This window comes from Myotis davidii, unplaced genomic scaffold, assembly GCF_000327345.1.
Source record: "Myotis davidii unplaced genomic scaffold, ASM32734v1 scaffold107, whole genome shotgun sequence".
Classification (NCBI taxonomy): Eukaryota; Metazoa; Chordata; class Mammalia; order Chiroptera; family Vespertilionidae; genus Myotis; species Myotis davidii.
Window position 1 is genome coordinate 6,394,159 of NW_006383012.1, and position 14,012 is coordinate 6,408,170.

At 48.9% G+C, this 14,012-nt stretch overlaps 1 protein-coding gene across 2 annotated transcripts in view; it reads right to left on the reverse strand.

The window, feature by feature from the left end:
• Positions 1 to 269: 269 nt before the first annotated feature.
• The window catches only part of GFRA1 (GDNF family receptor alpha 1), a 182,008-nt gene continuing 168,265 nt past the window's right edge, over positions 270 to 14,012 (reverse strand). For both annotated transcript variants that reach the window (XM_015557998.1, XM_015557997.1), the window contains 2 exons: positions 2,468 to 2,521; positions 270 to 1,258 (listed from right to left, as the gene is read on the reverse strand). In XM_015557998.1, coding sequence (XP_015413484.1) covers positions 1,103 to 1,258; positions 2,468 to 2,521 — 210 coding nt within the window. In that variant the 3' untranslated portion in view covers positions 270 to 1,102. The remainder of the gene's footprint in view (positions 1,259 to 2,467; positions 2,522 to 14,012) is intronic.

Consider the following 14,012-nt stretch of genomic DNA (forward strand, 5'->3'; position numbering starts at 1 on the left):
TGGCCACCGGTTTCCTCATAGGTATGCACATGCATTTCAACAAGAAATGATAACAGACGAGCCTGGCTGCTCTGTCTCCTCCTCCTGTCTGCAGCAACGTGACGCAGAGCTCTCTGCTCAAGCACGGGGCCCCTCGGATCGGCCTGGGAAGGGCTGTTCAGGGAGTGAGTGTCGGAGCTAACCCTACTTAAGGGGGAGGAAAACGAGCTCCGTGTGTTTCGTATTAAACCATCAGTAAAAAAATGGAGACAAGGTCATTACTTTCAAAATATAGAAAGCCAACAGTTGAAATCATTTAGTAGTAAATTGTTTTCTACATAGAAGATCAAACATGTAAAGAGGTTAGAGCAACGCTTCAGCTATGTTGGGCGCTTGTTAGTGGAGGGCTTCTCGCGTGGGTAAGGCTCAGGGGAGGGAGGTCAATGACCGAGGCTCGTGAGGCTTCACACCCACGCCCCGCACTCTGTTTGCACTAGAAGCCAGACACCGCCTTTGGGTGTGACGGGTGCTTTTGGTTTTGTAGGAGAGAGAACTGGCTACGGAACACCAACGTGAGCGCGGGAAGGGCAGAACGCACAGAAAGGCGAGCGTTGGTACAAGCTCGTCTGCACAAAGTCCATCAAGGATTCTCTCTAGGGGAATCTCTGATTTGTGACCCAAAAGCTTGTGAGGCTGCAGTGATGTCATCAGAAATCAAAGCCACCACATGAAATGGGGAAGGTTCTTGAGCAATACTAACCCCTTCGCTAGCGAGTAAAGGGCAGGGTTAAATGATTAACATCATCATCATGAAAAAACTTGGCCCCCTTTCGCTTTACAGCCAGATGTACAAACGGTCCCTTTACAATACAACATACCCCAAAGCCTTTTGAGTTTGGAATGTAGCACTGCATTGGGAATCCCACAGAAGCCCTAAGGATCACAAGAAGCTTTCTTAAAAAAAAAAAAAAAAAAAAAGAGGAAAAAGTTTCAGTTGGATGAAACTGCTTGAGCAATGTTTCAACGGAGCGCCTAAAACTGGAATTTCAGATATACAAGAGGACAGGAAACAGATAACTTGGTGTTTGTCTTTTTACAGGTCCATGTCGTTCTTGAAACGCAGCTATAACGTTTCTGCCAAGGACAAAGGTAAGAGGGTGGACAGGGCGGTTACCACCAGAACCAGCCGTGGGCTCAGACCGCAGCTCAGAGGGGCAGCCATTGATTTTGTGGTTATGTGGCTGGAGGCACCAGCGAGACCATCCTTTTCGTAATCACGCTGTAAGAGAGAATGCTGTCATTACCATCCACCGTGTGGGTTCATTCCACCCCCGTGTGTTTAACCACACATCTCTCTCTCTCTCTCACCCCCAGCCCCTAACTAGCCCCTGTCACTCATCAAAGCTGGCCCAGGGCTTCCCAATTCACCGGCTTGTGGTTGTATGGGAAGCATCATGAATCTGGGTGAGAAGTAGATACTTCTGGCAAACTGCTCAACATTTATATTTTTGCTCCTCTGTTACGGATTTTAAAATCCACTTGGGGGGGGGGTGTGAAATGCCATTCGCCCCTCCTCTTCCCAGATCCCCTAGTAACTACGCAGCATGGAAGCCTGTCCTTCTGGGACCACTGACTGGGGTGGAATGCTGGCTGACCCTCCCCATCATGGAAGGACAGGAAGAATCACCTGAGAACACTTGCCCAGGTCAATACCGGCTCATATAGAGAAGGATCCCACGTCACATGGGGGGATCCTCAGAGCAGGCAGTGGCAGTCCTGCCCTTCACTGGCCTAGATTTTGTAGACGAAGGAGTCTGCCCTGCTGGTTTGTAGGAGAGCCCAAGCCAGAACCCAGGCTTCCCGTATTTTATTTAATCCAATATTTGCCATCTCCACATGCAATCAATATAAAACCACTGAGATTCTTTCTCCCATACCAAGTCTTCAATCTATGACACAGCATGTGTCAATCCGGACCTGCCCCCTCCTAATCAGCATGGCTGACCTTCCATAGGATGCATTTCTCCCTCCCGCCTCCAGCACCGGCTCAATCCCATTATGTCGCATCTCACCACAGTGAGCCAGGATCATGACAGAATCATCCATCTCCTCACCTATAAATTGGGGAGAGTAACGTGGCTGCCCCAGATACCTCTGGGTTGCTATGGCAATGAAAGGAACTGGAGCTAGAGGACATCCGGTGAGCAGTGAGAGTACTTTTCTGTGCTGGACGATAGCATGTGCCCGTGGCTCTGGGACAATGGTATTCGTGGTGGGTCCGGTTCTGAGGTGAGGAGCCCAGGTCCCTTACTTGGTTCTAACTTTATCCAATGGCTGCATCTGCTCTAAGGCCAGAGGAACGTGGAGGTGCCTTACGTTTTTTTCTGGACCAGAAACTTACGTTGTCTTTGAGCCCTTCGCATCATACCCTGCCCCAGGGGCCCTGTATCCATAATGCAAGGAGACTCCGAAAAGAAATACAACTTACATCAGAAAGACAGAGGTGTGTACTACCCGACACATTGGATTTCAGCTTCTGAGCCTGAGGAGAGACAAACACACACATAAAATCACTCCTACATAATATGAAAGAGTAATTACTATGATCCATTAATCAACTGTCTAGGTGCCACTGATAACAGGTGAAGTTAATAACATTTTATTTAATCCAATGTTTGCCATCTCCACGGACAATCAATATAAAATGATCCAGGTACTTCACATTCTTTTTTTTTCCATACCAAGTCTTCAAAATATGACAGCACGTCTCAATTCGGACCTACCCCATTTCAAAGGCTCAATAGCTCCCTGGGGCTAGCAGAGGAAGGACAAGATGAGGTTATTAATAAAGACCAAGTTTTGAAGTCACTTATATTCTGAACTCATGTTTCTGAATGTTAATTTCTGGGACGTACCTTCAAAGTACAAATGTTGCAATAAAAATCCCCATGTATTAGTAATATAGACATAGGTGCTCCTAAAACTTGTTTGTTCATTTGCTTATTCATCGCTCCAGTCAACACTTACCAAGCTATTTTCCAATCGCGATATGAACAAAAGGATGGAGTCCCTGGGCCCATGGGGCTGCCCTCTGGTGAGTAAAACACTCACTGCCTGACAGGACAGGAGGTCTTCTCGAGGAATTTTGCGGGCATAACAGACGCCCGATCCAGCATTCTTAACACTCAGTCGCCAGGGGGCTGAGCTGTGAGGCTATATGTTCCCTAATTCCATACAACCAGAACAAGTCTCCGCTGGGCTGTCCCTGAGAACCGAGTTGAAGGAAAGGTTCCATTACTCACACAATCGCAATGAAAACTGCTGACCGGGTGCAGCCTCCTTGTTTTATGAAAGTAAACAATTAGGGTGCAGAGAAGTTAAGTGACTTATCCAAGACCACACAGCAATTTACTTGGGAATCAGGACACAGCAGGTCTCTCAAAATCTTGAACAAAACTGTGCTCTTTCCCACTTTACCGTGTTTCTCCCAGGGAACCCTGGCATGCCTTCCCTGCCCCCAAACCCACACAACCCCTCGCAGGACCTCCACCACCCAAATAGCCCAGTGGCACCGCATGTCGAAGAGCTCATCTGCCACCAGGATGAACCTGGTTGGGCATCACACCAGAATCAGGAGCATCTGGGCAAGCAGTCCCGTGGGAATGGCACTGGCAGGCACGCCCGGGCCTGCTGTAGGAAGACTCTGCCACTCACTGAAGACACACGGGCTAAAATGATAGCATCTTTACCCAAGGAGTAATTTATTGGCCATAATGCTACTTGGGAGGCATCATAATCTTTTACTTGTATTTGCATATGCCAGCTGTGAGTATGAAATGGAAACCTTTAAACAGGCATCAAGAGTAAGACACGGGAAAGCACCCCCAGGCTGCTCAAAGGTCACTAAATGTTATATAAGAAGATCAGAGGGGGAATTGGAAGCGGAATTGAACCTTATTCCGAAGCCTGCTTTTAATCTATATTAATAGCACATCTGGTCTCTGGCATTGTTACCTGCAGAGAAAAATGTGTAGAACTTCTTCACGTGTTTTATTTCTGTCTGAGAAATAAATTGGAATTGTGCCCAGACACCAAAATGACCCTAAAACATCACATTCTGTCTTTTCTTTCCTAGGCCATAATCTACAAAAGACACAAACTTTTGTTGAAGGCCTTTGCATAACTAAGAAGTTCACTCAAATGTGCAGAGAAGGCAGCCTGACTTCTAATCTGGAACACACGACAACTTCGAGGTGTTTCTGGACGTGTGCCCACAGCTGCGCTGCCCACAGTGGCCTCTAAGAGTCCCAAGGGCTAGGCCGGCCTCCTTCCCACTTGGGTCTGCATCACTAGCTCAGCACCCAGCGTTTTCCTCATCGTATACACAACCCTAGATACTTATCAGCTGTACGCCTTACACTAGAAGTCTCCCGTCTTAACAGGTTTTCTTAGGTGGACTATGGACCTCCATAGATATATTTCTGGTCCTCATTAGTCACTGAGCGTTCATCTGTGTACAGGACTGCAGGCATACAACCTGGTAGACGTGCACAGGTCTAACTTCCCAGCCTCCTGCCCTCCATCTGGGAGTGGCTGGGGTAAGTGTTCAGTCACGTGGGAAGATGCATTTAGACCAGCGGTCACCAACCTTTTGGACCTCACAGACCACCAGTGGTCCAGGGACCACCGGTTGGTGACCGCTGATTTAGACCACTTCCAAGTCTGTAAAGTCTCTTCTTCCCCCAGAGTGGCCTCTATGGAAAGGAAATGGTCACCTTCTGGCTTTGTCTCCCTGTAGCCCCACTAAATCTGGAGGCAGCCGCCCCAAGCTCTTCTGCCCTGGAGGACCCTTCAGGTTGGCGTAAGTGGATGAAATGCTGAGTAAAAGTAATAATGGACAGCAAGGTCCCTCCAGATGCTCTGGGGGACCACCCTCTCTCCTGCTTCCCAGCCCACAGATGCACGTAGCACTCCAGAGGCTTAGCGGTCCACGCACACAGGCCGTGAAGTGCTCTGCTTCCGACGGAGCGGTCTGGTGCAGACCTGAGCAGGGACCACAGGAAGGTCTGTGAGTCTGATCTGTGCAGACAGAATTTCACCAGCTACAGGCAGAGTGACAGGCTGGACGTCCAGCGCCTCTCAGGGTTCATGGGCTGCGGATGGAGGGGCAGAGCCTGGGACTCTAACCAGGTGCATGTCAGGCTGGTTGCATGCTTATCGGTCCTATATACAGTCTGAACCCCACCAGTGACCCCGAGGTCAGAAAGCTGCCTCCACAGCCCACCTCAGAAAACCTGGCTCCTGAGGCCCTTGTAGAAGCCTGAACAGCCTGCTATTTAAAGGCTTTCTCCCTGAGCATTTTTTAAAGCATCATCAAGCGATCACTGTCTGCTAGTCAGGTATGATAAATGCTAACATCCAATTACAGGGCGCCCCCGCCCCCACCACCACTTTCCACTCTTGCAAAGAGTATTTAACATACTTTAAATGCTGTCTCAGTTGATGGAAACTGAGACGGGGCCAGAACAGCTTAAAAAAAATTAGATCCTGTAAGATATAAGGTAAGCCAGAAACTGGAAGGAGAACCCCTTTTATCGCCGGGTTCTAACCGATAAAACCAAAAGTGTCACAGCGCAAGTGCCGGCATGGCGCTCAAGGTCGCCCAAGGCAGCCTGCTCCTTAGAGACACGCGCCCCAGACACGGAACCGTACAGTGTGTGACTCTAAAACATGACATCTCCTAAAAAGGAGCCAGGGAAGAAGAAGAGAACGGATTCATTTTTCTACAAGTCAATTTTAACCATTGTTCCAGCCCGTGGAAAAATGCATTATTTAATCTCTCTTAGGAAAGAGGGCTTCCCTACCAGCTAATTCACTGTGACATGGCGGCGGCGGGGGAAGACGCCACCACCAAAGCACAGAACCACCAGGCTCTCCTCTTGAAAGCGGAGAGATGAAAAGGATCCTGGAGAAACCTGCCCCAAACCAGAAGCCTGGCACTCTCTCTCTGGAAATCCGGGGAACCTGGTCTTTAGCCACTTCGTGAGCCTGTCCAGCAGTTTCATAAAATTGTCACCGGCAGTCATCTGCAAGTCCAGGCACGTCACGTAATAGAATTTCCACGGCCCCGTCATTGCGGGGCCAGACCTCCCCGGTCCCTGGCACTAGAGGGTTAAGAAATGCATTAGATGCTGTTAACCTCTGCTACCTGGAGTCCGGCTGTCGATTCCCCTGGCTTTTTAGCCCGGTGATTAGCATTTGGAAAGCCTGCCCTGGTGCTATGGCTTTCCCGCACAGAAACACACATAATTTACAGCTCCCAGGCCAGCCCCGCCTCGGCCTCTGCGCATGCGCACAGGAGTTCTGCCCACAGTAGGCTCCCCGGCCCCGGGGGCCCGGCGGCGGTGGGCTTTGGAGCAGCGCGCTGGCCCTGTTTATGGAATCGGAGACTTAGAAGTGCACCCACTTGGAACCTGGCATTTCAGCCCCGGGAATCCATTTCGGCAGAGAAGCCAGTGTTTAATCTCAGGTTTTTAGGTAGCTGTCAGCCAGCGGGGCATGCAACATTTCTCCACTCGCCTCCACGCCTAAGAAAAGCCAGTTTCTGCTCTACCTCCAGAAAATTAAACCCGAGGAAGCTGCCCGATCCAATAGCAACAGACTGTCCAGGCTGCAGCCAAATGTTCGTAATTAACGATGCTTCTGGTTCTTTTCTCCCTCGCTTTACTGATTAGAGAGATTTGCTATATTAGGAACCTGTTTGCTTAATGACAGAATACAAGCAATAAACAGAGAAATACAGAGACTGTAAAATGCAATCAACTCTGCTCTCCAGCGCTCACTAAGTACCTCGCTGCATCTATCATCCTTGTCAATAGCAGTTCATGAGCGAATGCGTCTCTTCCGCAGCACGGACGGACCTTTGCTACAGAAAAACATCTGCGTGAGTTCTTCCCGAAATAGTCCAGCACTCACAGCGTTTCTCAGTTTAAATCTACGCACCTTACGTTTTCTTTTAAGACAAAAACGCAGGAGGAAGGGTGCGCCCCCTCATTCCGAAGGATACTGAGCAGACCAGCCTGCTTCAGAGTCTGCACTTGCATTTCAACAAAATCGACTCACCCACCCACAGTGGCCTCTGTGCCTGCTAACGCAGGTATATCCACCTGATTTTATGGGTAGTACTTACTACATAACAATTCCATTGTGCTTTTGGTATGTGCTTGCCTGGTCATTTCTGCACAATAAAAAAATAAATAAACAAGAAGCTGCCGGCTGCTGCATTCCAGCCAAGTAATGGTGGTCGCCCCGGCACTCTGCAGTCTGACACTCTTTTCAGCTTTTCGGGTTTTGCCAGTTGGGTTTGGGAGAGCCAGGGGAGGTTTTACGGCCGGTCTGGTCACAAGCAGTTGACCAGCTTTTCTAAAACCCCTTCCACTGTCCATTTTGAAACTCGCCTTCCGGGTGATTTGTTTTGCCTACAAACTTGGTAACAACCACTTGCAACCACTGGTCTGAATAATGCGCAGTAAAATCCGCTACGTGAAACAAGTGGACGCATAAATAAGGCCTGCTCTGAGCCCCCAGGCTTGGCAGGGAAGGGATCCATTTTATGCACACTAACCTCTGCCAGCCCCGTGGACCCTGGCACAGCTCAGGAACGGCTGAGGGGGATGAGGAGGGCAAGGGAGAGATGGGGCAAGTGTCCTTCTGAGAAGGGCGTGGTGAGCATCCTTGGGCAGCTTTTCTGCCCTGTCTCTTCTATCTGCGCCCTCCAAGACACTGTGTCTACACACTGCCTGAACTTCAGCCAAAGGCTTTCATTACATTAAGCTCGGAGAAGGCCATATAAAGATACTTCACTCAGCGGGGTTTAGGAAGGGCCACAGGGTGTCAAGATATGTTAGTCTGGCAGGTTCTGGGCAGGTTGGACCTGATCATAAGATAGGGGTGAGGAAAGGTCTGGAGGCCTGATGGCGCTTTCTTATCAGGAAAACCTCAGGCTCAGATGCCAGTTGGGTTGCTAGGTTGGGGGGGGGGGGGGGAAGGGGAAGAGTAGGGGAGAGGGAGGAGATGGCCTTGAAGGTGATGTGTATTCATGTTTCAGAATCTGAGAGTCCTTGAATTCCAAGTTGAACTGAGCTCTTTGGGTTGAGCCTACAGTAGAAAACTCTCTCACCTGACAGGACTAAGGACTGGGCCCATACATAGGTCACTGGTCAACGGAGAAATTATGTTCAAGGGCAAAATCATGACATCACTTGGAAATTTTACACTGGCATCAAAGTTTTTTTCAAATTTCAAAGCTTCTCTTTTTAAAATTGTGGTAAGAACACTTAACATGAGATCTACCCTCTTAAAATTTTTCAAGTATACAATCCAGTACTGTACACTTGGCTGCATAAAGGATCTAGGACTTAATTCATCTTGCATTACTGAAACAGTACACCTGTTGATGAGCAGCTCCTCACTTCCCCTCCCCCAGCACCCAGTAACCAAAATTCTATCCCTCGCTTCCATGAGTTTACCGATTTTAGGCACATTGTGTCAGTGGAATCATGCAGTGTTTATCCTTCTGTGACTGGCTTATTTCACTTAGCGCAATGTCCTTCAGACTCATTTATTGTCAATGATTGCAGGACTTCTCCCTTTTTAAGGATGAGTAGTATTCCGTTGTATCAAAATTTTAAGATCTGAATGTGTGATTTACTGGTTTTTGGATACATGAGCAAGGCTGCCCCCTTTAAAAAGTTTTTTAAGGAAAGAGTTAGCTGATTGGAGTTTCCTGGCTTATGTTCTGCATGAGCCACACTTATAAGTCACAGTCTGCTATTTCCAGTCTTAGTTTTTTATAAACAGGAGGGACATTTGTTTGATACCCACAGAGGAATCTCAGTGCCTACTCTGCATTCTTCTAATTTTTCGCAGTCCTTTATAGTTCTCTTGCTCACACCTAATCCAAAGGCTTTTTTTGTTTTTTTAAGGAATTGGCCCTTTCCAATATATTCAACTTATTTTTCCTTGAAGCAACTATGCTTTCTTTTGTACTCTTATTTCAATCATTCTTGTAATAATGAATTCAATGATGTGGGGAACATACCAACTTCAACAGCACAGAAAGGTTTGCGAACAAATAAATGTTCCTGGCTCTTCCGCGCCTGCCTCTCCACTGGGCAGAGCAAGGCACAGAGGCAGGCAGGAGAGAGGCCAGTCATCTGGGCACTGTCTGTCTTGGGCACTTGATGTTTACAGGGGAATGGAGAGGTCGGCTGCTGTGTGGAGCTGGTTACGATGCAATGGGTGGGAAAGTCCTTTTAAACTCTGTTCTTGAGGATCTCTTAGCTTTTCTGTGCTCCCTGTGCTGGTGGTTCTTGGATTCGGACAGGGGTGGGAGCAAAGGCTTAAGCTAATTTGGCTCGTCATCATTAATATTAAGTAGATCTGGCCTGTGATCTTTTGTGTTTCCCTGGACTTAAAGATGAATGCCCTGAGACAGAGACAGTCCTGTAAGATTTACCAACAGTCCTCCATTAGCTAAGCAGCCCCTGGGGCTTGCCTGTCAGTCCCATGAAAGGGATGCTGCAGCCCCGCACTTATAATTTAACACTAATGGCAGATGGTGTTGTGTGCAGATACTGTCTACAGCAGGGACCTTAACAAGCACTGCGGCGGCCTCCCTCCTCCCCATCACTCCACAGATCACCTGACATCCATTGTACTTTTCTCAAACTTGGGGCAAAGTCATGTTGCCCACAACCTCAGGGAACTGTGTTTTCAGTTCACAGTTAACTTGCTTGATTAGTAAAATATTCAGATAAGGAGCAATTTTCAGCTGTATTTTAGAAAATTATGCCCAATGAACAGTGTGATTTTTCCCAACAATGGGTGAAAGGCGTTTTGGGTTGGCGGTGGGTGGGGTCGGGGGAGTGTTTGTAGAGCAGACACTCAGCCATAAGGGAGCACAGGCAACGCGAGGGCCGGCCCTGCAGTGAAACATTTGTTTTCACAAAATGCGCGTCAGAAATGCAAATGTGCAGGCACAACGGAAGATTCACTGTGGTCCCCGATGAGAAGTGCACGAAGCCCATCTCATCCCGCACGCATCCTCACCACCATCGGACGGTATTTATTAAGCCGCGGTGCTCCCGTGCGTTTACGTGCGGCTGAGGGCGGCCCCGGAATGGCTCCGTGACTTATGGCACTAACTAGGTTTTGATAGAAAACGCCGAGGTCTGGAGACAGAACGGACCCCGAGCTTTTGTTCATGCTGTTTCGGAAGATGGAGCGCTCTTGGTGCCACGGAAAATAAGGTGACAGCAAAACATTAAAAAACTGCTTACAAAATGTGCTTCTGGTAGACAGAGAAAAATATGCTAGAAAATAGAGGAAAAGCAAGTAGGCTGGCAGAGATGATGACGGTGACAATCACTCTTCATAACAGCCTTTGCTGCCAGGGACCCCAGCCACACGGTCCTGAGTGCCCCCCAGGACTGGGAGGACTTTCTTAGGGGAGCACTCCTCCCCTTTGTACAGATGGGGGGCTCTGTACTTGGGCTGGGGCTTGCCCATGCTTGTGCAGCTTGGGGTGGCTGTGCGGAGATCTGAGCCTGGTGTCAACTCTGAAACCCATGTTTAGATCAACCCTCGGAAGGAGTTCCTATTTCCCAGGGATCACTGAGGAGGGTTCCGAGGGGCAGTAATGAGCCCCAGGTCACACAATCAGCTCAGGCATCCCTGACTCAACCAAGTAGCTGTCAAGGGGAGCACGGCACTTGGGGTGAGGGTCCCCCCAAGTCTCACCTTGGCCATCAGAGCAACATGGGCAAATGTGACTTCTGCTGGGGGTCAGAGGTTAAGCTAGTCCTGATGTTTTTGGTGTTTTTCCCAGAGAGCCCAGAGATGAAGCCCTCTTATATCCTACCTGACGTGCTTGCAGCAAATGGGCAGGCAGGGGACAGCCACTGTGGGGAACCCTCCCAGGATGTCCCCTCCTGACCCATCCCCAGATTCCTCTCTAGACAGCCTCATCCATGGTGCAACTCCTCTTGGGCCTTCTATAGGAGGGGAGGGAAGCTCTTCACTGAACCTCACCCCCCAGAGGACCGGAGCCTTTGTCCTCCCATCGGTCAGCTCCGTGGCTCAAGCGCAAGGCAGTGCCGATCACTCTGGGAGGCACGGCTGGTTAGAAGTCCTAATGATAGGAGGTCAGTGGGGGATGCAAGAAATTGGATTTATTTATGGTACCTGATCTAAGTATGCTCAGAGGTATTCTCGTAGGTGACCCAGAACAAGAGAGCATATTTATAGCCAGGATGATACAGATGCCCTATTCCTTTTTATTAAGCATGTTCATTACCCAGAAATCAGGTTAAACAACTGTCCAGCTGCTGAATTACTGTCCCTCCGATGGGCCAGCATGACCACCTGTGGACCACAGGTGCAGATGGCCTAACAGCTCTTCCCAGAATGCACTGAGGGGCCTCCCCCCTACTCATCCCCATCCTTAAGTTATTCTTATTTTAAGAGAAAAGTGGTTTTTTTTAAAAAAAAAATGTTCAGGAACAGACATCCTAAATGGGTGGTCATAAAAAAATCAGTGCAACCGAAGTCCCGCTTCCGCAGGGCACACCCCCTACCTGACGCCCAAGTTTATTTCCCAGATGCAGTTGGGGCCAGCTGCTGATTACTGTCCCTCCGATGGGCCAGCATGACCACCTGTGGACCACAGGTGCAGATGGCCTAACAGCTCTTTCCAGAAAGGCACTGAGGGGCCTCCCCCCTACCATCCCCCTCCTTTAGTTATTCTTTATTTTAGAAGAAAATTGGTTTTTTTTAAAAAAAAAATGTTCAGGAACAGACATCCTAAATGGGTGGTCATAAAAAAATCAGTGCAACCGAAGTCCCGCTTCCGCAGGGCACACCCCCTACCTGACGCCCAAGTTTATTTCCCAGATGCAGTTGGGGCTAAGGGTCCCTTTAGCACAGGCTTCCTCTGTCTCATGGTCGGCACAGACCAACCAGGAAGATTAAAAAAAAAAAAAGATAAAATAATTACTGTGCTGGAGGCTCTGTTACTGTGCCGAAGAATTTTAATTTGTTTAATTATCACAGCCCTCCTAGGCGGTCCTCCTCATTATTCCCATATTACAGATGATGAATCCAAGATTAAGGAGATTAAACTACTTGTCATCGAGCCCACAGGAAGGTCTGAGTTTATTGTCACAAAAACCCCGAGCCTTCCGTATTATCTACTCTTAAGCACAGCAGCTTCTTTTTCTTTTCCTTTTTTTTTTTTTTAAAGAGCAACTTGGAGAACTAACCGAGACACACTGTTGTTGGCCTTTCGTCTGCATGATCCCTTGTCGAGCTGCGGCACTGCCCGTGCTTCCGTTATATTATCTAACAGTGAGCTTGGTTTTGGAGTGAGAGGAATGATACTGCTGCCTCTACTTTCCACAGGACCCCAGAATCACTAGCTGCTCCCGCTAGCCCTGTTCTGACACAGGGTTGTCACAGCTGCGGCAGGTAACAGGTAGAGACAACATCTGGAGCCTGCAGCAAATGCCTACCCCCGTGGCCAGCAAGAAGGGAATTCACCTGTGGCATCATCCTTCCTGCGGTGACCGTGACCTGGCAAAAGATATCTAAAGCCCCTTACGCTGTTCCGACCAACACCTCCTTTCAGCTAGAAGTTCTCTGGGGCTGACAGAGAAGGGTGAGGGAACTAGAGAGCCGAGTGGGAGCCAGAGGGAAGGGGGCCCGTATCATTTCAAGGTGACGCAAGAGAGGATTTCTAGCCACTGTGGGCAGCTCAGAGCCAGCCTCCCTGCCACTCACATACCAGGCACCGCTGTTTATGACACAGAGTGGAAATGGGCTGTGAGCCCCGAGCTCCTGGAATGCACCCCCGAGAGAAAGGAGCCCAGCCGTCTGGGACTCCCCCTGCCTGTTGCCATTTTTGTGGAACAACACTGGGCCCTTCAAAAACCGCACCGTGCCCACGGGTCCCGGGACTGCGTTCCCAAGCCGTGGCCCACGTCCCCATGGTAACCATGTTAGTGCAATGGTCCAGGGCCTCTGTGATTGCCTTCAGTCGTCTGACAACTTTCCCCTGGAGATTCCCAGAAACACACCAACGTGGAGTATAATTCCAAGGACGGCATGACATAGTGTCTTCTTCCCGGTGCTGTATGCTAACACTTTCGTTATTCCTCGTGATGGTATACGATGATGTCAGAATTTAGGGATCCCAATTTTGCCACTCGCTTCCTAGCACGGTGAAGCAAGCGTCATCTGGAGGCTTCACAAGGCTTTATTAGAGTTAGGAGCCCGGGCTGACGCGGTAGGAACAAGGGGCCGCCTGTAACATGAAGGACCTTCGCAAGAGACCCAATGTCCGCCCTGCTCCTGCAGATGCTCTTCTGGCCTAGCAGGAGTTCACCTCCTGCTTGGCGAACGGGCTTATTCTAGCTCCAGAGAGGAGGGAAAAACGAGAAAAGAAGGAGAGAAGAACTAGCACCGAGAGATGCCGCACAACCTGTGCTTCATTGGGAGGGCTTTGTGGGTGAGAAAAATAGGGGCCATGATCTGCCTTCGTTGGAAAGGTGATGTCTGGGTTCGTTCGAGGTGTTCGTTCAAATTCGGAGGAAGGCTATTTTTCTAAGTCATTAAGCTGGTATTTAGGAACTTCACTCTTCTTCATTTGAACAATTATTAAACTGTAAAATAGGATGGCATAATCGCTAAAACCGTAATCTGAAATTTTACAGTCAGCCGTAAAAGGCTATATTATTAAACCGTACTAAAGACGCTCGAGCCCATTACAACTTTTTAAAATGAATTATAAAAGCCTTTCGTGCTGATAAAATAATCTTCAATTACAGTATTGTGTATTCTAACAATACGCGGAACCGAAGTTGGCTACAATGCAAACGTGCCAATCACGGAGAAATCATTACCTGAATTAAGTTTGCAGCAGCCCGAAATCTGATCGCTCTCCTTCATCCACAGCATTAGCCCCAAGCCAGGTCTCC